A 22184-nucleotide genomic window follows, 5' to 3' on the forward strand; every position below is an offset into this window, starting at 1 on the left:
GTCTGCACGAGAGAGAGAGAGAGAGAGAGAGAGAGAGAGAGAGAGAGAGAGAGAGCTTTTCTCGTACGGGCACCCTTCAAGCTGCATCTTCATACCTCTCTTCATCTCACCTCCGGCAGTGCCATTCGTCTCTAGGATGTCTTGTTTTAGTAGCTCTAAACTGTGGTCATTCACACAAAGTCCTGGTAGCTCAAATTGTATTGATACACTATATAAAGCATGGAATTATAGTGATTCATTATAAAAGGGCAGTGCCATTGCGCACAAGCACCCTTGTTAAAATAATTTGAGCAGTTGATGATACAGTAGCACGGTATGTGTCCAAGGTTAGAAGCTACAGGGTTGAGAAAACTATGGTACAAAGGTTGAAAAGCGACAGGGGTGGGAAACTATGGAACAAGAGCTTCAGGAAAGGTTGTTTGAGGAAGGTGAGCAATTACTATATGCACTCCCACAATCTGTTCCAAGGAACTTTCAGGAAATGGGAGCGACAAAGAATTTGGTTGAAGATGTACATTGTTGATAAACTGACATATCTATGCAGGGAGGAGGTTAGGTTGTTACAGGGAAGGCGATGTACATTGCTGGGCAACCGAAACAAGTCTGGCAGGCACTGGAGAGTGCAGCGAACGCAACTCGCTAAGACGCGTCTTCTCAGAGTCAATCCTATTCTGTAAAGACAGCAAGACCAGCACTCAAATTGCTGGAAAACGTGCAATTTTCACTTCCCTTGTCAGGTTTTAGCATAGTTTATCTCTACCTTTAATTTCATGTCAGAAATCTCTCTATCAGCTGCATCCAAACGATCTTGTAGATGCTGCAAAGCCTCCGCAGCCACAGTCTGGTCGACCACTTTGGCCGATGTTATACCAGCTACCTGCGACAAGTAAGACAATGCAGGTTACATCTCTTATCAGGCGGTAAAAGCAATTTTTTGCAGTTGCAAAACAAGCAATGACCTGAAGTACACTTGTACACAATGTCAAAAGTTCTTGGGCAATTTGAATCTTCTCTTCTTCTACCTCCTGCAGAAAGAAGTCCTTATATATCATTGGCTATAGTCTGAGGTAACGCTCTAACCGCCAAGCATAGTTTATATCCTGCTCGTCAACCCACTCGTCCATCTCACCTCTAATTTCAACCGAAGTCTTTGCTCCTCTTCGAAGTCTATGTAAGGAGTCCTCCCATCCGCTTCCCGGTACTGTGCAAGCTCCTCGGCAACACGAGTGAGCAGAACCTCTGACCGCCTTAACTTTGTCGCCAGATCTTCATTCTTCAACCTCAACTGGTTGTTTTCTTCCTGAACGCAAAATTCATCATTATTAATGAGCATGAGCATTAAGAAGAGGATATTAAGCATAGCATGAGCATGAGCATTAATGAAGAGCTTCCACATACCTTTATCTTGGCATGATGGTGAATTCTTTGCTGAAGATTTTGTTGGCCTGAAAGTTTATTAACCTCCTCTTCTAGTTCAGCTAGGCGGTTTCTTTGGCTAACATTTTCGACCTTGACATTAAGCTCAACTTTGTTACTTAAACAGAAAGAAATGTAGCATGCAGATAATTTGTAGGGGCTGATGCTGTTACCCACTTTCAGTGTTTCAAGTTCTGTACTGAGAAGCTGATCCCTTTGGCGCAATTTCTCAGCAGCAACACGAGCAGTCATCATTTCAGCTTGCCTTCGATTGATTTCTTCAAGCCAGCTGCATGTTGGAGACACAAATAAACTTGATAATTACATCCATCCAAGTGGAGCTCATGTGTATCCCCCACCCCCCAGAAAATACAAAAACAAAACACGAATGAATGAACCCAGAAAAAAACATATCGCTGCTGAGTGCCACAATGCAATGATGGACAATTAGGATCAGCAGTCCTGTTTCACCTCCGCATTTCAGGGTGGATTGAAGTCTAAACCTCAACTAGAAGTCTAAACTGGGTCACGCCACTCCTACCACTCAACTGACAATATCCACAGACAAGACACAGGCTTAACCACTTTGCCCATGAGCAACTTTACTTGGAGGGCATTGCCTCTGTGGCATCCAAAACCCAGCCCAGGCCCACCTCCTGGGTTTTACATTGAGTCGCATTATATAGCCCCACACATCAGCGGTTAGTTTTGGGCTCAGTTGAGGTGCCCGACACATCAAAAGGTGTAGCACCTCACTGTGCTCAAAGCTAGGACTTGAGTAGGTGCGGCCTATAAATAAGACAGTTGGATGGGGGCTTACCACACTTGACCTCTAGATGTCCTTGGCGCGGACTCGAAGGAGCTCGGAGACAAGAGAGCTATACAGACCATGGCTGCCGATGGTCCGACATTGGGCATCATAGATCCGTTTATCCTCCCGTCAATGCATTGTGGGGAATGGTCTCAAAGCAAATACAGTGTGCGCCCACAAACAAACCCCCTTTCTACCGCATAATAGCCTCCGAACACATCGTTTGGCTCTATGAAAATGCATCCAACAAAAGAAAGCAGAGGCAACAATCATGTGATAATGCCAGAGCTTACAAAGTCTCTCATGAAATCCGCCCTGTTTCTGCCTTCTATTTCTGATAATAATTACCTTTCTCGTTCCTCAATGAAGTCGTTGAGTTGGGCCTTCAGATTTGTTAATTCTTTTTCCTGCACAAACGTTCACACCTTTAGGATGATTATTTGAAGAAGCATAACACTTATCCTGTGACTAGAATCTAAACAAAATTTGAGATAGAAGCATTACCTTTTCTCCAGCCAGGTGACTTGGCAAAACCACCTTGGCTACATTATTTTGGCCTTGCTCATGACTCACAAAAGCCTAAGCAGAAAATACAAACTCGAGATTCACAAAGAAGACCCAGTGACATTCCAACAGAAAAAGAGCTGTACAGTGAAGCTCGTGTCTCTTGCCATGACTGCCTAAAACCTACCGCGTAGTTTGTAATGTCTAGCTTTACTCCAACTAAATCTCTTATCACATCATGTGTCATACTTTCAGCTTCCGCAAGTCTGACATTGAGCATAAATATCTGCTTAAACCAGGACAATGTGAGTCCTAAGTTCATACGACACTGCTTGATTATTTCTACAAAGGAAACCAACTTGCCTCTTTCTGCCTAGAATTTGCAAGAGCTTCAAGTTCGTCAATCTTTTGTCTGTTGCAGTTGAGTTCTTCGTCAACCTCAAAGCTCATTTGATGAGCAAGCCCCGAACCCATGCACTTGAAAGGTGAACCAGACCCTCGGGGCTTAACAGCACATCTGTCAGATGGCTTTGAATTTATTACAACTTCATTAAGCGACTTCTGCCCAGCCATGCTTTCTAAAGTCTTTACCTAGAACCAATCACAGGGCAATCAGTATCACTGAAAATCCATAAGTTGCTTCGATGAAAAAATAACTTGAGCCCCTACAATTTGATGGTGGTCAGTGGCCTGCCTATCTGCTTCAGAAATAATATCCATAATATCATTCTTATATTTCTTAATCTGCAGATATGTGAACTCCATTAAGCCATAAATTCAGCAGAAAAAAACATATTTGAATACAGTATAATGTCAAAACTAAGGAATGAAAACCATTTACAGTGAGGAGTTTAACCTGCACCTGGTTATTCTTCTCCTCACACTTCTTCTCAAGAACTTCAATTTTTTCTTCTGCATCCAGAAGCTTATTTTTCTTCTCTTCCAAGCATCTGGTGTCATGACATTACCCAGGCAAAAAGAAGAAACAAAAACAAGTCACAAAAACAAACATCTACCAGATAGCCATGAGACACTCAACTCATTCCTCAGGTTAACTACCTTTGCATCTGCTCCCATTTAGACTGGAGCACATCATTGTCTGCTTGATGAGCCTGCATGATTGACATTTGATGCTTCAAAGCTTGCAGCTCCATTTCAGTATCCTCCCTCATAAGGCGCTGCCTTTCGGTCTCACTCCTTACAACACCCACCTATTCAAAAACACCGTGAATAGGATGACATTGAGTAAACAGCTAACTACTTTCGAGATGTCTGTTGTAAAATTTGTCTATTGGCTTAAGCGAATCAAATGAATGCATACTTGTGTTTCCAAAGCACTAACTGTGCTTTCTAGTTCCTCCACAGATTGCTCTAGAAGTCTTGCTTCTTCCTCTTTCTGCTCTGCACGTGTCTTGCTTGCCTCTGCAATCTGCCGAGTAAAAACTCAGATTTCTGTGACAGCATCCTCAAATTTGTAAACTACGGTACAAATCCAAGCATTAATCAATCAGAAGAGCAAAGAGGCAGTAAATAGTGGCTCCAAAATTAGTGGATTTGGATAGGATATGGAAGGCCAGATTCTCCTACAGATGTTACTTCTACTTGGCATATTCCTTCACTCCAGGTGTTCTTTAACCTTTACCCAATTTGAATGATGCTCCATTTACCAGCACTATTCTAACCATTGGAACAACTTTCTTCCTTGCCAAAGACAACATGTAACACCTCTGTAGGCCTCAACATGTTTGTTAGAAGAAAGGCCGAAAGAAACCTAAGATTATCTCACTGATTTGTAATCTGCATTTGTTATAATCATAAACCAAGAAAAGCATCCATGCACTTGGTTTCATGCTTGTCATTTGATACCTGACGAGCTTCCACAGCAACGGCTTCATGCTCTTCGGCGATCTGTTGTGCCATCTCTAGCTGTTCACTCAAAACTACCAAATCTGCATGCAACTCATCGCGCTCCTTCACTGCCAAATCCCTTTCCTTTAGAGTATAATTTAGATCTTCGTTTATGCCATCAAGAGAGAAGACCTTTTCCTCTTCCAACAAAGACTTAAATGCTTGGACTTGCATTTCAAGAACATGAATGGCATGTTCCTTTTCATCCAGGTCCGCCTCATTTAATTCTTTCACAGCCACCAAGTCCTGAAGCTGCAACCTAAGATGCATGTTTTCGTTCTTCACTGCAAAAAGTTCTTCTTTCTGTTCGAATAGATTTGCCTCCAATGCATCCACTTGGCTGCTTGCAACGGCAGAGCTATCTTGAAGATGAGAAATTCTTTCCCCTAGCTTCGCCACACCAAATTCTTTTTCATCCAATCTACCTTGTACCTGTTTGACGAGAGCGTTTAGTCTGTCTACTTCAACAGATTCTTGCCTGGTGACGCCTAATTGATCCTGTAGTACAACTACCTCATTCTGAAGTGATTTCACCATTTCATTCTTCTTTAGGAGGATTTCTTCTAATTCCTTTTTCTCAGCCACCACAGAATCAAACTTTCTCCAAGCGATTTCTGCTTGCTCTCTGCAGGTTTGTACTTCTGTCTCTACTGCATTAAGAACCATCTCACAACCCTCAGTAAAGGCAATTTTGAAATCATCACCTATCTCCTGTGAAATCCATTCTGTCATCTCCTGTATTTTGATCTGTAATCCTGTTAATTTTGTCTCATTTCTTTCTGCAACCTCCAAAAGGTTCTCGGATCCTGCAGATGTTTGCCTTAAAACATTATGTAAATTTTCCTCTTGTTGACAATGGAGCTGCAATGCCTTCATTGCTGCTAAGCGTTTACTTTTCTGCCCTTGCAGGTGATCATTTTCCCTCTCCAAAATAGATATTCTTTCTGACATTGCCTTCATTTGCAAGGCTCGACTTTCAGCAAAGAATTCCACCTGATTCGAGGATGCATCAAAAGTTGCACTTCCTCCTACAACCCCACTATTAAGAGTAATTACTGTTTCAAGATTATTCAGCATCTGCTGGCAATCTTCAAACGCAGTAGCTAATTCAGAGCTCCTCCTTTCAATAAGATTGGAAGCGAACAAGCAATCGAGATCAGAAAGCAAAGCAAGAAACTTTGCCTCCTTGATTTCAACAGCATCCACAGACTTTACCACCTCTCCTTGAACTACCTCAAAGAGATTCAATTCCTCCTTGAGTCTTGTGTACTGAATCATCAGCTCACAATTCTCTTGTGAAAGTTCAAGCATCTGCTTCTGAAAATTTTTATAATTTTCTTCCAACTCACAGAATGAGGCACTCTTTGCATTGAAAGCTTCAGTTTGTTGTAAAAGGAGTTCTTCTGTTTCATGCAAGGTTTCAAGAGTTTTCAAGTGAGTGTGCCTTACTTCAAATACAATGTTGCAACTTCTTGTGAGCTCACACTGAATGCAATCCATATCACCCCTTTGGCGCTCTACCTCAACTTTTAGCTTCTCATTTTCAATAAAAACCCTATCTCTATCAAACTCCGAGTTTCTGGAACTTCCAATGCAATTGATACATTGAGAGCTTGCAACACCAGAGGCATCTGCCTCACAAAACTGATTCATTCGAATGTTCAACTCCTCTTGTAGAAGCTCATTTTTCAGAGATAAACTGAAAAGTGAGGTTACTAAAATTTGCTGTTGATGATAGGATTTCTCAATCTTCAAGTTTCTCGAGTGCAGCTGCTTTGAAACATCTTTGTAAATCTGATCAACCGTCTCCATAACCTCATTTAACTGGGTGTGTTGTAACTCAAGCTGCCATTCTTTGTGGGATATTTTCTGATCGCTCAGTTTTTCATCTTGCTCAAGAAGCTGCTGAAGCTTTTCTTGATGTGAGCAATGAATGCTTTGCATATGGTTTAAGTAGTCACGCGTCTGTTGTAATTCAATCTGCAATAACAGAAACTCCGATTGTTGTTGCAGGACCGTCTCTAGCAGAGATCTGTATTCTTCTTTCACCTGACCAACAATGCAGCAGGCTTCTGCAACGAGTTGTATCCTTGTCAGCTCAGAGTGACTAGTCTGAAGCTCAGTATTCACAACTTTGCACAAGTAATCTTCTTGATTCTCATGGCTCAACAGGCGGTCTCTTTCCTTGAATAGGATGTTTATCTCATTTGAGCAATCCTTTAGACCCTGCTGCATCTTTACCAAACCTTTCTGAACCTGTTGTACCCTTTGCTTGACAGAAGATCCGTTCTTATTGTCCTTAAAATATGCCTCAAAATCCAAATCCTGATCTGTCCCTTGAGATTTGGACACCAAAATCTCACCCAGCGAAGCTTGTTCCGCTTCTGCAACTGAAGTCAGCTTCTCACGGCATTTCAGACCTGCGACTAAGATTTGGTATTGAACAAGACAGCATTGGGCAGCTTCCGTAATGGATTCCACCGCTTGCATCAGATTGGCATTTAATGACGTTAAAGCATCAACCTTGTCCATGTATTCCTGAACATCTCTTTGCAAGCCATTGAACTTGGATTTGAAATTCATGGCTTCGCTTTCAAGTATAGTCTCCTGAGACACAAGCAATTCCTTTACAATTGCCTCCTCAAGCACCAGAAAAAAGATATGCAGAGAAAGATTTTCTTGAATGTCTCTGGAGTGGAAATCAAGCTGCTCAGACCTTACTTGAGCTTGTTCTGCTTGTGCCTTCAGGAGCGATAATAGATCATGACTCTGTGAAAGCTGCTTAGTCACAGATGCTGAAAACTCTTGCTCAATCATGCTCTGAGCTTTCAGCATGGCAATCTCTGAGATCATCACCTCCATTCGAGAGAATTTCTCACACTTATCATTCATCAAATCAGTTGACACCTTCCTTGCTTCCATTAGCTCAAGGGTAAGCTGCAGCCACCCTTCCTGGAACCCTTGTATTAGCAAATGGTGAATGATGTCCATCTCCAGAGCACTGGCAAATTTGTCACAAGTCGATTTTACCATTAAACCTTCCAGGTCCATGGATAGGCGCCCCTTATCCTTCTTCGCCTGGATGATTTCTACCTGACACACTTGCAATTGTAACTTTGACGCCTGAAGTTTATCCTCAAGCTCTTGCACAATAACATCAGTTTCAGTAATCTTTTGTGCAATTGCACCGCACTTTTCTTCAAAACACATCAGCCGATCATGACATTGACTTTCTAGAGCTTGCAGCTGTGCCTCACTGATGGAACAATCTTCCATCATTTGGTAACGCAAAAGTTCAGTCTCAAAAACTGTAGCAATTTTGTCATTCAACCAGCACTCCATTACCGAATAGACACTGGCAGAATACTCTGAGGAAAGGCCTTCCAATTCTGCTGCAGTTCTTGCAGCATGCTGTTGGCTCTTCTTTAATGCCTCCACTAAACGGTTATTTTCATTTTTCAAGCTATCAACCATTAAACAAGTTTCTGAAGATCTGTTTATGACTACACAAGCTGCAAGGAGGTCTGTTTCACTCCTTTCAGCTCTTGCTCTCCAGTATCTTGCTTTTGCACCTAAATTGTTCATTTGGCTCGTTTTCTCTGCCAACAGCAATTGACAAGTCTCCAGTTCACTTTGCATGTTTGCTTTTTCATTTCCCTGCATATCAGCAATCGCCAAACATGCTTCACTTAAGGTTCTTACTTTGTTTTCTGTTTGCTTAACAAGCTTTTGGGCATGGAAAAGCCTCCTCTCTAGGACAGTTACAGTATTTTCTGACTTGCAATCAACAGTACTTGAGGATGGACATTCTTCACAGCATCTTTCAGTCTCTTGCATAGCATCAATCAACGCTTGGTTGCCTTCAGAAAGACAATCAACCAGGCTAGATGCTGCCATTTCCCATTCCTGAGTCAACTTTTTAATCTCTACATCTTTTTCTTCTACGGTACTTTGGTACAAACACTTCAACTGCTTGTTTTCCACGGATAATGCTTCCATTTCAGATGTAAGAGTGTTTATATGCATTTCAAGTTGAGCAACTCTCTGTTCAGCACTTAGCTCTCTTTCTCGAATTCTCCTGTGATCTTCGCACAGACTTACTAATTCCGACTGTAGTAGTGAAATAGCTTCAGTGGTCTCCATTTCAGCATCTGCACGCACGAGATCCTTCTGTTCCTCAAGAGCTTTGACAGCATTTTGCTCGCTCTGTAGCTCGGCATTAAATTGCTCTGCATGCTCCAGGGCTCTTCTTGTTCTCTCTAGCTTTTCTTTAAGATTTGAAGAATGATCATCATTTCTGCTATCCATTTCCAGTACCTTCAATTCAAGCTCTCGTTGGAGTTCACTTTGTAGGAACACAACACAACCAGTTAACACTTTTAGCTCTTCTTCTTTCTTCTTCACAACTTTTGTCAATTTTTCATTACATCCTTGAAGATTGCTGGTCTCACTTATGGAGAGAAGAGCCTGATTTTCAAGAGATTGAATGACCATCTTATGATCGTTAAGATCTTCAGAGGATTGCAGTAGTTGCTTGGATGTTTCCAGCTCCTTCTCCTCTGCTCTGTCACGCTCTTTCCTGAGATTCTGAATTCTGGCTTCTGCTTCTTCTATCTGTTCTGTCAAACCCTTGCATGTCTCTTCTGAGTGTTCAAGCTGCAGGCTCAGAGATAACCTTTGTTCTTCAGCCTCCCTTCTGTAGTTGCGCTCCTCTTCTATTAAACACTCCATAGCCTGAAGCTCCAACCGAAGCTGCATAATGGCTTCTGTTGTACTGGGCTGTGTTGAATCCTCAGCTGGTTCATCCAAAGCTGTTGAAACCCTTTCCAAATCCATTATCATGTTTTGAGCTTCTTCCAGTTGTGTCCTCAACTGTAATTCCTGGAAAAGCAAACACAAAATTAAGAGAGGTGAACGCAAGCTCTTAGCAGTCCAAAAACGGAGGTATTGTACCTGTAGGCGCCATGCTGATGTTGCCTCTTGAATTTCAGAAAATGATTGACGCTGTTGAAGCGCAATGTCCTCTGTTTCAATCCTAATTTGTTTAACAGTTGCCTGAGCAGCTGCAGCTGTCTCCTATTTACATAAATTGAGACATCACCACCCCCCACCCCCCAAAAGAGAAGAAAAAAAAACAAGCATACAAACAAAATAATTGTGTTACAATGGTTTAAGAGACTGCATAATATTATTGAGGCTGTAGGTTGATGTTACCTGTGCAGCGATAAGGCTAGCCTCCGTGGATTGCAGACGGTCAGCAAGCTCTTTTGCCGCCTCTTTGGTTTCCTGTGTGGGTGTATGTGTGTTGTGGGGTGGGGGGGGGGGGGGGGGGGGGGGGGGGGGGGGGGGGGGGGGGGGGGGGGGGGGGGGATACATGAGTTTTCCTATAACATCAATGCTCCACCAAAAAAAATGCAATACACAACAAAAGGTGAACCCTAACAGAAGTTTTCCATATCCACACACATGCGTGCACAGATAGATACATTTAATTTTCTCAATAATGCTGTTTATTACTGGGAAACCTCAGTGTCGGGGAAAACGCACAAAAAAATTGACTTACAATGAGCAACAAATGCTTTGCTCCCAAAAATGACCAAGCAGGCACAGCCAGCCTACAACTCCAAAATAACTGATGGAAACTCTTCAACCTCTTTGTAGTTGGAGCTAGAAGATAGTAAATGTATCTTCACACACAAACACACACACACACACACACTTTTTTTGTAAGTCACTTTGATTAATTTATTGGTGGGAAACCTCAAAGCGACACCGAAAGGATCATATATGTAGCAAGCTACAGTGTCACTTTCACAGGACACAATAAGTACAGTTGGTCTGACCTGGTTCACACTGGATGGACTCTCTGGGCTGGGCAGTGACACGTGGTAGGGATACAGCCGGTGGTCTATTGGACATCCTGGCCGGGTCACCACCACCACTCAGTTTGGAGATAGACTTAGATGGCTGACATTTATGAGCCGTGGTGGCTCTTTAGGGAGGTACATGTGAGTAGTAGCGGTTGGGTCATCAGATCATCTTCTAGCTCTATGGTCCAACGTCGTCATCTAGGGTAGCGAGTCTATACACACAACACTGCTTCACCATCCCTGCACATCTGAGCCTCGACACCCCATTGTACCTGTGAGTCCTAGCCTGGAGCTGAGTGTGCTGCCACGCCAGAGTCTGTGTCAGTTCTTTGAGAGAGTCGAGTCATATGTTGCGGTCTGATGTTGTGTCTCTGTGAGCTCAGTTGTTGTCGATTTGTTCCTTTGTTTTCGGTCTGTTCTGAGTGAGATTGTCACGCACATTGCACTGAGGAGCACCCACTGTAGAGAGCACGACACACTATCCGCGCTACAGGTGCTCTCATTTTGGCGATCACGGTGAGACCTCAACTGAAGTCTCACTCTCTGTTGAGAATACAAATAGTGAAGCTAGTGGTTTTTACCTAGCTTTGCCTACCTTGCCTTGCACTGTGTAGTCTGCTGGTTTGGTCTCCTCTCGCCCTAGTCCAACTCATAGTGGTCTCGTACGATCCCGTACGTTTTGTACACGTACGATGATGTGCGGTACTAAACGAACTAAAAAATATTAAGATGTACGATGACGTTACGTACGTTCAAAATAAAAAAAACAAAGAATTCTTACGTCTAAGGCTTAGGCCCTTGGGTTTAAACTTTACACTTAAAGAAACTTGACGTTATGAGATCTTCAATGGGAGCTTGAGAGGGAGAGACCCAATGGAGAGAAGATGGAGAGGCAAGACTCTAGTCTCTAGAGCTTGTCACTTGAGAGCTAGAACATGGAAGCATTGAGAGCTTGAGAGCAATGAGCATTGAGAGCTTGGAAGTGTTGGAGAACAAGATGGAGAGGCATTGCTTAAATAGGAAGAGGCTAGAGCATGAGAGAGAGAGAGCATGGATGATGACTCTTGATGAGAGAGGGAGAGCGTGGGGGAGAGGGAGAGCATAAGAGAAGTGGAGCCCTAGCACCTAGAATCCAATGTTTGAATGTGGCTTAAGTGCTTGAATTGGCGCTCCAAAACGGCCCCAAAAAATGCCCTCAATGGCCCTTAGTCAACAGTCAAGAGCTGCCAATGGCTATTAACAGCCATTTAAAATTTTTTGGGCTGCTCAATATAATCCACTCACAATTGTGAATTTTACTTTATTGAAAGAAAAAAAAAACGTACACAACATACGAAACGAACGGGACGGTACATGACCCGCAATACAAGACGTTCCGTACGTCGTACGAAAACTACCATGGTCCAACTGGTCTAGTCCTCTCTCGCCCTAGTCCTCTCTCGCCTCAGTCCAACCAGCCCTCCTCCTTGGACTAGTCTTCCTCGACCCTAGTCTAGTCCTCCTCGACCCTAGTCTAGGCCTCCTCGTCCCTGGTCCAGCCTGGGTCAGTACTTGCCTGGTCTAGTAGAGTCTAGACCTATCTTCAGCCTGTTAGGTTTTCTTGCCCAAAGCTTGGTTGGATTGATGGTCGCTGCATGACACATACAAGGCGGTCAATCGAGCGTCAAAGCACACTACTGAGTCCTCTGAAGTACTACAACAGAAGACAACCCTTGGTACCTAGTAGAAGTCCAACCTCATCACCCATACCTCCACATACGACATCACACATTCCTCCATCCGGTTCCACATCTTCCCGATCACCTTCCCCAGTAAGGCTCTCTCCTATTCTGTTACAGCAGGTTATTGAGCAACGGGCTCGTGAGCAAGGGGCCATGGAGCATAGTTACACGGAACGGGAACGGGGAACGGGAACGGGAACGGGAGGATCCGGAATGGGACGGGAACGGGGAGGAGGAGGGGGGGTCGGAACGGGAACGGGAACGGGAACAGGGCTGGAACGGTCCACCTAAAGTAAGGATTGAATTACCTCCATTCAGCTTAGTCTCAAATAAACTCCTAAACAACCCCAAAACTGCCCCCAAATCTACCCTCTAACTGCACCAAATATGTTCCCTGAACATCCCTAAATCTGCCCCCAAAAGCCCAATTTTTTTCCCCAGATGCCTACTTTTGCCCGTTCCGCCCCGCGTTTCGCCGTTCCAGATCATGTTCCGCCCATTCCGGAACACCATTCCGGTTACACCCCGTTCCAGAATGACGTTCCGTTCCCATCTCCGTTTCGGGAACAGGACTCCTCCGGAACGCCGTTTTGGAACGTATGGGTTGTGTTCCCCCCGTTCCCTGTTACAGTGCCATGGAGGCGTTGGCTAGTGTTTTGCCCTAGGTAAACATCAAGTTCCCTACCTTCAAAGGACTCTCTTCAGAAGATGCTGACGACCATGCAAGGAGGTTTGTATCTCTCTGTAGGGGTTGTGGTCTTAACAAAGAAGATGCTTATTTGGTACTCTTTCCAGCTACCTTGGATGGCTTAGGAGACAAATGGTAAAAGCCAATTTGCAGAGAACCATCTTGCAACTTGAGCAGCCTTAAGACAACAGTTCTATGCAACATTCAGGCCAGGTGACTACCAAGAGAAGGTTTTGGATAAGTTGGCCAGCATGGTGCTCCAGCCAGAGGAGACTTTTGCAAAGCTTATGACTAAAAGCAAGTCTCTGGTTGCCAAGCTTCCCCAACAACCCGGTGAATTTATGGTTAAGAAGTGGGTGGAGAAGGCGCTTCCCAAAACTTCTCAGCAAAAACTCCGAGAGTCTGTGACTCGACGCCACTCTGGAGGAGTTCATCGCAACTGCTACTAGGATAGAAAGAGGCTAGGAAGTTGTTCAACAACTCCCCTCACATAGAGACCCCCTCTGGGTTTTCAAAAAGTCCTGCTGATCCATTAACTTCTTTACGCAGGGAACTGGAAGCCCTAAAGTTACAGCGAGCTCTTCAAGAGGAGAGGTCCTTCTCTCTTAGACAGGAGAAGCCTCCACATCACGAGGCATTGGACCAGATCAAGCGTGAGCTAGAGGAGCTCAAGTGTCAGCAAGAGACTAAGGCTACGGTTTGGTGTAGCTCATGCCGCTCTCCAAGGCACCCTTCACAAGAATGCCCCCTTCGGGTTTACTGCCACTTCTGTGAAAAATCTTGACATGAGGACAAGACTGTTACTACCTCAAGGGATTGCAACAAATACAGCAAAGTCTTGGTCCTACTCTTCAACAAGGGCCAGCACATGCATCCAACATGGTTTCTCCCTGTGGCCATCCACACCATATGCCACCTTTGCTGACAACCCCTCCTATGCAAGGTATGCCAAGTACTTTTCCGTCTCAGAGCTTTTATCATACCCATGCTCCCTCATCACCTCAAAACTTCTATGTCTCCACCTCCAACTCCATGCACCAGGAGCAAGGACCACCTCGCCCTTCGACTCGCCCATTGAATCGGCCCATTTTGTGCTACAGATGCGGGGAATATGGTCATTACCAAAGCAAATGCCTTCTGCCCGAAGGGTCCCCTCTCTACCGTCATTGCCCCGAAACGAAGGATCACTACAGTAAGGATTGCCCGAAAATTCGTGCATCCACGGCTTCAAACCCAAGTCAAAGCCAGAATGAGTTTTCCTTTCCCAAGCTCAATTTGATAGCAGTTAGCACCGTTTCTCAACCGCCCCCTTCTACCCACGTGGTTACCCTCAAAATAAGCTGCCGCAGTTGGTAGAGGAGCCATCAGGCATCCTCACCCGGGCCCAAAGAGCCGCTCTCGATCTTAGCATTCCAGCAAGTTCAACTCCCCCACACATTTTCACACCAGTGGATACCCTGCCTTCAACTATTAACAAGCCATCCCCCAGTGCCGTGAAGGAATCCAAATCTTTGCTCTTCGATATTGATGAAGCTTTCTTGGAGGCAGTTTCAGATCTACAAAAGATCAAGGTACCAGAGAAACCACTGGTAGAACAAGAGAAAAGCTTACAGCAGAGACAATCTTGAAGAACACTTTCCAACAAGTGTCCCTCTATGACATGTTGCGGCTAGATGCGAGCTTCCGAGATGACACCCTTGTAGTTATTCAGTCACTTTACCCTGGAGCAGGTCCTAGTGGCGGGCACCTCCCAGTGTGACCGTAAGAGTCCTATATGATATCCAATCCCGCTGCTCAACTCATTGATTATAGAATCCCTAGCCTAACAGTGTCCATTTTGGATCGGCAATTCTCGAGAGTGATAGTGGATGGTAGATCTGGCATCAACCTGATGCCCGAGTTCACTATGTTAGCTCTAGGTCTACAGCCTACTCGCCTTGCTCCCTTCACAGTTACATTGGCCGACCAACGGACAGTCTACCCAGTGGGCATAGTGGACAATGTGCCTCTGCAAGTACAAGACTTTACTTTTAACTTGGATTTTGTTGTGGTTCGTCTTCCCCAGGTTGAGGGCGGATTTCCCTTGCTCATTGGAAGACCATGGCTGCGACACACTAAAGCACTTCATGATTGGGGAAACGATGCAATGTAGATACATACTTCTGGCTCCCTGATGCAACCCATTCTCTTACAAGGAGGTATGGATCTCGTGGTGCAGCAAGTTTCCTTGTCAACGGAAACCAACCCTGAACAAGAACAGCCTACTACATCTGAAGGGTCAGACGAAGATCTGCTGGAGTGGTTGGAAGCTACCAAATCTATGCCCTGTTATGGAGTCTCTATTCACTCCTTGCCTAGAGGTACACTCTCTTCCAATGTTTCCACAGTAACTAAACCTAATAAGCCACCTGAGACAGCTCAAAGATTGAAGATCATAGAAGCTACTCCTGATACGCCCTTGGTGGAAGCCTTTGGATTTGGTGAGCCTATGAAGAATCATAGAAGCGGAAAGAAATCCACTCTACAGGAGTTCACCAACCTTCATCATCAACCCCATCTATTGCTCCAACCAGAACAAAGCTCTCCTTTGTGTCTAGCGAACTCCCTTCATGAAGCTTCCTTAAGACGGGATACAACAAAAACAATATTGTTTTCAAGCTTGATGATGTCCTTGATCATCATATTTATCTGCTGGAGTGCCATCTTCCCTCACTACCCTCTGCCCACTCACCCTCTCCCTCTACCTACCCCTTGCCCCCCTTCTCTCTCCCTCGCCCCCTACCTAACCCGTGTTCCCCTCTCTCTCCCTCGTCCCCCTACTTTACCTCTCGGCCCCCCCCCCCCCCCTACCCACCCCTCGCTCTTCCCCACCCCTCCCAACTCGCCCCTACCCACCCCCTCACACACTCTCGCCCCTACCCACCTCTCCCAACTCGCCCCTACCCACCCTATCTTGCCCTCGCCCCTACCCACACCCCTCTCTTACCCTCGCCCCTACCCACCCCCTACTCGTCTCTACCCTTTTCTCCCTAGCCCCTATCCACCCCCTACTCGCCCCTACCCACCCCCTCTCTTGCCCTCGTCCCTACCCACCCCCTACCTACCTAGGCCTCGTCGCTACCCTCGCCCCTACCCCTCGTCCCCCTACCTAGGCCTCGCCCCTACCCACCCCTCGTCCCCCTACCTAGCCCTCGCCCCTATACCCCCCACCCCCCCCCCCCCCCCCCCCCCCCCCCCCCCCCCCCCCCCCCCCCCCCCCCCCCCCCCCCCCCCCCCCCCCCCCCTCCTCCTCCCCCTACCTAGGCCTCACCCCCTACATAACCCCTATCTACCCCTCGCCCTCAATGTTGTGAAGAAAGTGTTGCAAGGTTATCTACAAGCATGGACCAGGTCATTTTCCTCTCACTATGGTTATCAAAGATAGAGATACGTTGGATCCTAACCAAGCATATCTCTTTGTAGTGGAGCCTCATTCTGTTTTGCCAATTGGGATTCTTGGACTATGCAATCATATTGGGTTCCCGCTTATCCAAAGGCTTAAGGCGTTTGCAAGCAGTGCAGTGTTTTTAACCCCACTTTTGAGGCATGTTAGGTCATGGTTGGGCCTCACATATGCTTCACGAAAGGACGTACAGATGCGGCACTTACTGGTTTTCTTTCATGTTTTTTCAATATTTCCTCTCACCGGAACGGTGAGCAGTCTTGTGGCGGGCAACCTATAGAGCAAGCTACAATGTCACTTTCACAGGACACATTTAGTATAGTTGGTCTGACCTCGTTCACACTGGACGGACTCTCTGGGCTGGGCAATGACACCTGGCATGGATACAGACGGTGGTCTATTGGACATCGTGGCCAGGTCACCACCACCACTCAGTTTGGAGATAGACTTCGATGGCTGACATTTATGAGCCACTGGTGGCTCTTTAGGGAGGTACATGTGAGTAGTAGCGATTGGGTCATCGGATCATCTTCTAGCTCTATGGTCCAACGTCGTCGTCTAGGGTAGCGAGTCTATACACACAACACTGCTTCACCATCCCTACACCTATGAGCCTCGACACCCCATTGTACCTGTGAGTCCTACGCTGGAGCTGAGTGTGCTGCCGCGCCAGAGTCTGTATCAGTTCTTTGAGAGAGTCAAGTCATATGTTGTGGTCTGCTTTGTGTCTCTATGAGCTCAGTTGTTGTCGATTTGTTCCTTTGTTTTCAGTCTGTTCTGAGTGAGATTGTCACGAACATTGCATTGACGAGCACCCACTGTAGAGAGCACGTCACGTTATCCTCGCTACAATATACAAGGGAAGAAACACACACTTTTTTTTGTAAATCAATTTGATTAATTTACTTGTCGGAAAACTCGAAGCGAGGAAAACCCACCGAAAGGATCATATACAAGGGGAAAAACATAGGACTGTTCAGCCGTACAGTATAGCTAGAAACATTCATAAGAAAGCTGATGTATTTTTGCAGTGATATCACCAACTTCCAAGGCAAACCGTAACGATTTCCTAAGAGAAAGCTTGAAAAGTGGGAAGGGGTCTGCATGAATGCGATGGAACATATAAGCGTTACATTGACGCCACAGTAAGCCAAGTATCTGACCCACATAAAGAAAACAGCGAAACGTTGTAATGTCCGTGAGAAAATGCCAAATGCCGAGAATCTTTTGTGGAAGACAATCCCTGGAAAACGGAGCCGCATACAACCCGATACACGGCGTAGGAATTCTCTAGTAATGCAGCAATCCCATAACAAGTGGCACACATTCTCTAGTGCAATTGAGCATCACACACAAGAAGAAGGGCGAATATGACGTGCCCTAAGAAAAGTGTTGACCGTGAGCACTCCAAGCAAACGCCAAAGAAACAGTCGCTCCATCAAAGGCAAGTAGCTTCCCCACATGGTAGAGAGAAGCTTCCTCCACCAAAGATCAGATTTGTGCATGTGCCATAGGGCATTACAATGATCAGCAAGCCACTGTTGTGGTAAAAGAAGAGCATAAATTCGACTGGCAAAAATATCTCGAAAAGGAGTTTCCCGAAGATTCCAATCAGACATGCAATCGCCATCAGACAAAGGTGTAACATGCAAAAAATCAAGCACCGTGTGCTGAAGCTCTCTCCAAAACTGACGGTAATGCATGCCCAATCCAAAACGGAGAACAGCTAAGGGAAACTGAAAAGTATATGCGGCCGCATCGACTACATCCTCAACCACATGAATGCCACGACAAGAGAGAAAGTAAGCCTAGCGAGGCGACGACGGTCGACCAAAGAATGCATGGCTCCAATGGAGACTCTCCAAACGAAGCGAATGACCTTCCTGCCGAGCATTCTATGATAGATGAATCGTAACCTCTTTCCAAGTAAACACCAAAGTGGAAGCAAGAGGACATCCACGAATGTGCCCTTCCATCTTGCCAAATACCATCTCCATGTTAGAAGATTTCCAATGGCCAAATGAGGAAGTCACAACATGCTGACTTAGGTATGCAAGAATAAGTGTCCAAGTCTGAATTTGTTCCGCAAGTGTGGGGAACACCATAGCTTTCCTAGCAAGAACCTGCTTGCGCAAGTCCAAGATGTTAAGACCGCCAAGACGTTTAGGCTGACATATAAGAATCGAGACAATGACAAGGCCAATGCATCAATGGAAAAAAGAACTGAATATAAGCCATCAGGATACTCTGAACGATTTGCAAGCGAACATGTAATGGCCAAGTGGATAATTTCCAGTAATGCAATTTGACATTCAAGCGTTACATAACCCAATCTATTTTCTGAGTGTGAGTGACATTCCATCCAATTGCATACCCCGAATGCCTGGTAATCACATTCAGAGGAACAATCTGACCTAGCCACAGTAGACTTTGCCAGTCGCAAGAATGAAGTGGCAGAAGCTTTGATTTGCGAAAGTTGACTCTAAGACCGGCCGCAATCCCAAACAATTTCAAAGCTTCTATAATCACTTGGACATCGACATGATGGTTGCGAGGCATAAACAACGAGTCATCCGCATAAGCCTGCCCAATAAAGGTATGAGCGAGGATAACTACAAACCATGAAGACGATCAGCAAAGGTCAAGTGATCAAGATACATCAACACGAGGTGAGTGGCAATAGCGTACAACAAAGCACTAAGGGGACAGCTTGCCTAACCGAACAGGCAAGAGGCCAAGATTCCGTCAATTCACCTTCTAGGATCCTTGAAGATGTACTTCGAGCATACAAGATTCCGTCAATTCAACTTCTAGGATCCTTGAAGATGTACTCCGAACATACAAGAAATAAACTACATTAGCCAATTTAGAACCGAACCCTAGACACCTCATCTCGCAACAATGAAGTTCCACTGCACAGTCTCAAAAGCCTTTTCAATATCAACTTGCATAACAAGCACATCTTGATGGGTGTACTTTGCATACTCCATGCCAATCATAAAACCAGCCAAATTGTCCATGATATAGCGACAAGGAATAAAACCATACTGAGACTGATGAAGTCTTGTACAGACGTGGTCTTTAATGTGGTTCACCAACAACTTAGCCAATATCTTATAAACCACAAGCATCAGAGTAATAGGCGGTCAATGAGAGAATTGCTCGCCAAGTGCTTGCTTCAGCAACAGTTGAAGTAAACCCTATTTCCAAGATAATGGCAAATCTTGTTTCTCCCATGCCACATTTAACATGAAAAGCATTTGAGAGCTTCCCAAAAGGAGAGGAAAAATTTTATAGTAAGCCCATTATAGCCAAGATCGCCAACGGCCTATTGCAAGCAACGCACAATGTAATTCAGAATCAGTGAATGGATCCTCCAAGAATTCTGCATCTTGCAAAGAGAGGACAAGAAAGCAACATTTGATGTGCTTGACGAGCAATCAAAGATGTTTGAGAAGGAGCACCAACACTTGTCGATAATGTAAAACCATGGCATCAACAAGTTCTTATCCTGAAGAAGTCATAGCACCCGAGGGAAGCATAACACGTTTAATTTCTTGTGAGACCCTTGTATGATGCAGGTGCTTAAAAAATTGCTTCAAAGCGTAACCTTTATCCATAAAAGCCTGTCGACGAGCACTTGTCTGCCACGCTTATCATTATGTTAACTCCACACAACTCCGACATTTCAAAGTCAGACAAAGGCCACGAATTAGCCAATACTTGCAACCGCTGACCAACCTGTTCGCAACATTGACATCCCCCTGAGTGCAATGCATGCAATGCGTGCCGACAATACATTCCATGTGGGAATTACATCCTCAATTGACATTATAGGTTTCAGACCGTACATCAACCCAAAAGGCATATAACCAATAACTGAGTTATGAGTTGTACGATCATCTCATAAAGTATAAGACAGTAACCTAGGTCACTCTCCCATATTACCTTTGCAGGCCTTAGCCAAATCTTTAATGATAAGAGGATGCACACGCTTTGATTCACCATTTTTCTCAAGATTATATGCACTAGTGAGAGCAAGTTTAATGCCAAACCTAGAGAAAAACTCCCTGGCTTTGTCTACATCCAACTCACCTCTATCCGCTGTTATTTTCCCAACGCAACCATAATGGTTGATCACATCATCCAAGAGAAACTTACATATCCCTTCTATGATTTTTGTTCTTAGAGCACGACCTTCGACTTGGTTGGTTAAGTCTTCTCGTGCAAGCACTATGTATCTCATTTGCCATAAGCCCAATGGCATTGTAACCAAAGCTATTACCCACTTATAGTGCATGGCCAATGGGTAAGTAGGGTGCAACCCATCATGATGGTGCACATCTGACATTTGACAGGATTCACAAGACTCCACATAGTGAGATACATCTTTATACATACCTTTCCACCAATACCTCTCTTTCATTTTAGTAAAGGTGGCATATACACCTCTATGTCAAGCATAAAGACTCTCATGAAACTTTTTCAAAAGTTCATTTTTGAGTGTTCTTATCATTCACAACTCTCAACGGCATTCCATTTCTTTGTTTTTGATGCTTCCATAAGTACCCATCTTTCAAGAAGTATCCATAGGCCTTTCTTCGTATTCTTAACTCTTGATCAATCCACCCTTCTTGCCTTGTCAAAGTGCTCAAATAGCGTCCAATGAGCAATCAATTACCTTGATATAAGTTTTTTGTAAATGACTGAAGTGCATTTTGATAGGCAAACATGATCACACATGGCATGAGAGCTACTATAGAACCTTGTGCCTACATCGTCACCTCAACAACCAAGTCTTCCTCATTTTCATACCTTGCTCTTGAAAGCATATCTGCAACTAGATTATCTTTCCTTGAAATATGCTCAAAATTTTGGATTTAAGGATTTTATGTACGCAATTCATCTCAACATCGCAATGTCGGGAGTTGAGCAGCTTGTGATCATTCCTAGAAGGGGTAGACAATCAATCTCCACTATTACATTTGCTCCTATCAAATACTCTTTGTCACATTTCAACGTTGTGACTACTCTCCATAACTCTCTTTTTGCCTGTGGATAGTTGCGTTGACGAGCACTTAGAACCTTTGCTCAAATCTCACCACATATCACTTGCCATCATCATCATCTTGCCCAATTGCCCATCGAATTCCTATGGAGCTAGTATCCACTGTCACAATTGCATACCTTCCACATTCTTAGTTTACTTTCCTCAAAGTTGGAGACATAAGCAACAACTTCTTTAATTTTCTCATGGCATGGGTATGCATTTCTTCCCATTGAAATTTTTGGTTCTTTCTCAAAAGTTGATACAAAGGTTTTGCTACATGTGCATAATGTGGAATCTATATAACATAAAACACACTTGCAACCAAGAACCTTTGAACCTGAATCACATTAATACATGTCTCTTTCATTGTTTGAAGCACGTCAATCTTTGCCGGACAAGGCCTTCTACCATATGGCCCGCACATATATCCCTCAATAAGAACTTCAATCACACCAAACACTCACTTTTCCCTAGACAAGGTAAGGTTCACTTTTTCCAACCTTGACAAGGTCTTATCACAGTCATTGATATGGTTTGCCACATACTTACAGCACTCCCTCGAGTCCAAAGCCACATCTATATCATTTACATCACATCCTTTGATTGACACATCATCAAGAAAGGGCATTGTAGTTTGAGGTATAAAGTCACATTAGGAATTTGTTCATATCATTCATCATATGCACAACTAAATTAGTTGTTTCTTGAGGTAAGGTGCACATCCTTACCAAACCCAAAGGTGTTCTCATGGTAATAAAGTCTGTGCTTTCTATT

At 44.5% G+C, this 22184-nt stretch overlaps 1 protein-coding gene across 2 annotated transcripts in view; it reads right to left on the reverse strand.

The window, feature by feature from the left end:
• Positions 1 to 215: 215 nt before the first annotated feature.
• Positions 216 to 22184, reverse strand: part of POK2 (phragmoplast orienting kinesin 2) — a 95724-nt gene continuing 73755 nt past the window's right edge. The window contains exons 21-37 of one of the 2 annotated variants that reach the window (XM_086497959.1): positions 9854 to 9925; positions 9593 to 9715; positions 4598 to 9520; positions 4053 to 4160; positions 3791 to 3942; positions 3588 to 3681; positions 3401 to 3475; positions 3095 to 3322; positions 2919 to 3017; positions 2732 to 2806; positions 2576 to 2634; positions 1594 to 1705; positions 1399 to 1509; positions 1130 to 1300; positions 960 to 1025; positions 761 to 877; positions 216 to 671 (exon numbers count right to left, since the gene is read on the reverse strand). In XM_086497959.1, the coding sequence (XP_086354085.1) occupies positions 561 to 671; positions 761 to 877; positions 960 to 1025; positions 1130 to 1300; positions 1399 to 1509; positions 1594 to 1705; positions 2576 to 2634; positions 2732 to 2806; positions 2919 to 3017; positions 3095 to 3322; positions 3401 to 3475; positions 3588 to 3681; positions 3791 to 3942; positions 4053 to 4160; positions 4598 to 9520; positions 9593 to 9715; positions 9854 to 9925 (6696 nt within the window). In that variant the 3' untranslated portion in view covers positions 216 to 560. The remainder of the gene's footprint in view (positions 672 to 760; positions 878 to 959; positions 1026 to 1129; positions 1301 to 1398; positions 1510 to 1593; positions 1706 to 2575; positions 2635 to 2731; positions 2807 to 2918; positions 3018 to 3094; positions 3323 to 3400; positions 3476 to 3587; positions 3682 to 3790; positions 3943 to 4052; positions 4161 to 4597; positions 9521 to 9592; positions 9716 to 9853; positions 9926 to 22184) is intronic. The other variant, XM_086497960.1, reaches the window with a different exon arrangement.

The sequence above is a fragment of the Adiantum capillus-veneris genome, chromosome 24 (genome assembly GCF_014529385.1).
Source record: "Adiantum capillus-veneris isolate H3 chromosome 24, ASM1452938v2, whole genome shotgun sequence".
Lineage (NCBI taxonomy): Eukaryota > Viridiplantae > Streptophyta > Polypodiopsida > Polypodiales > Pteridaceae > Adiantum > Adiantum capillus-veneris.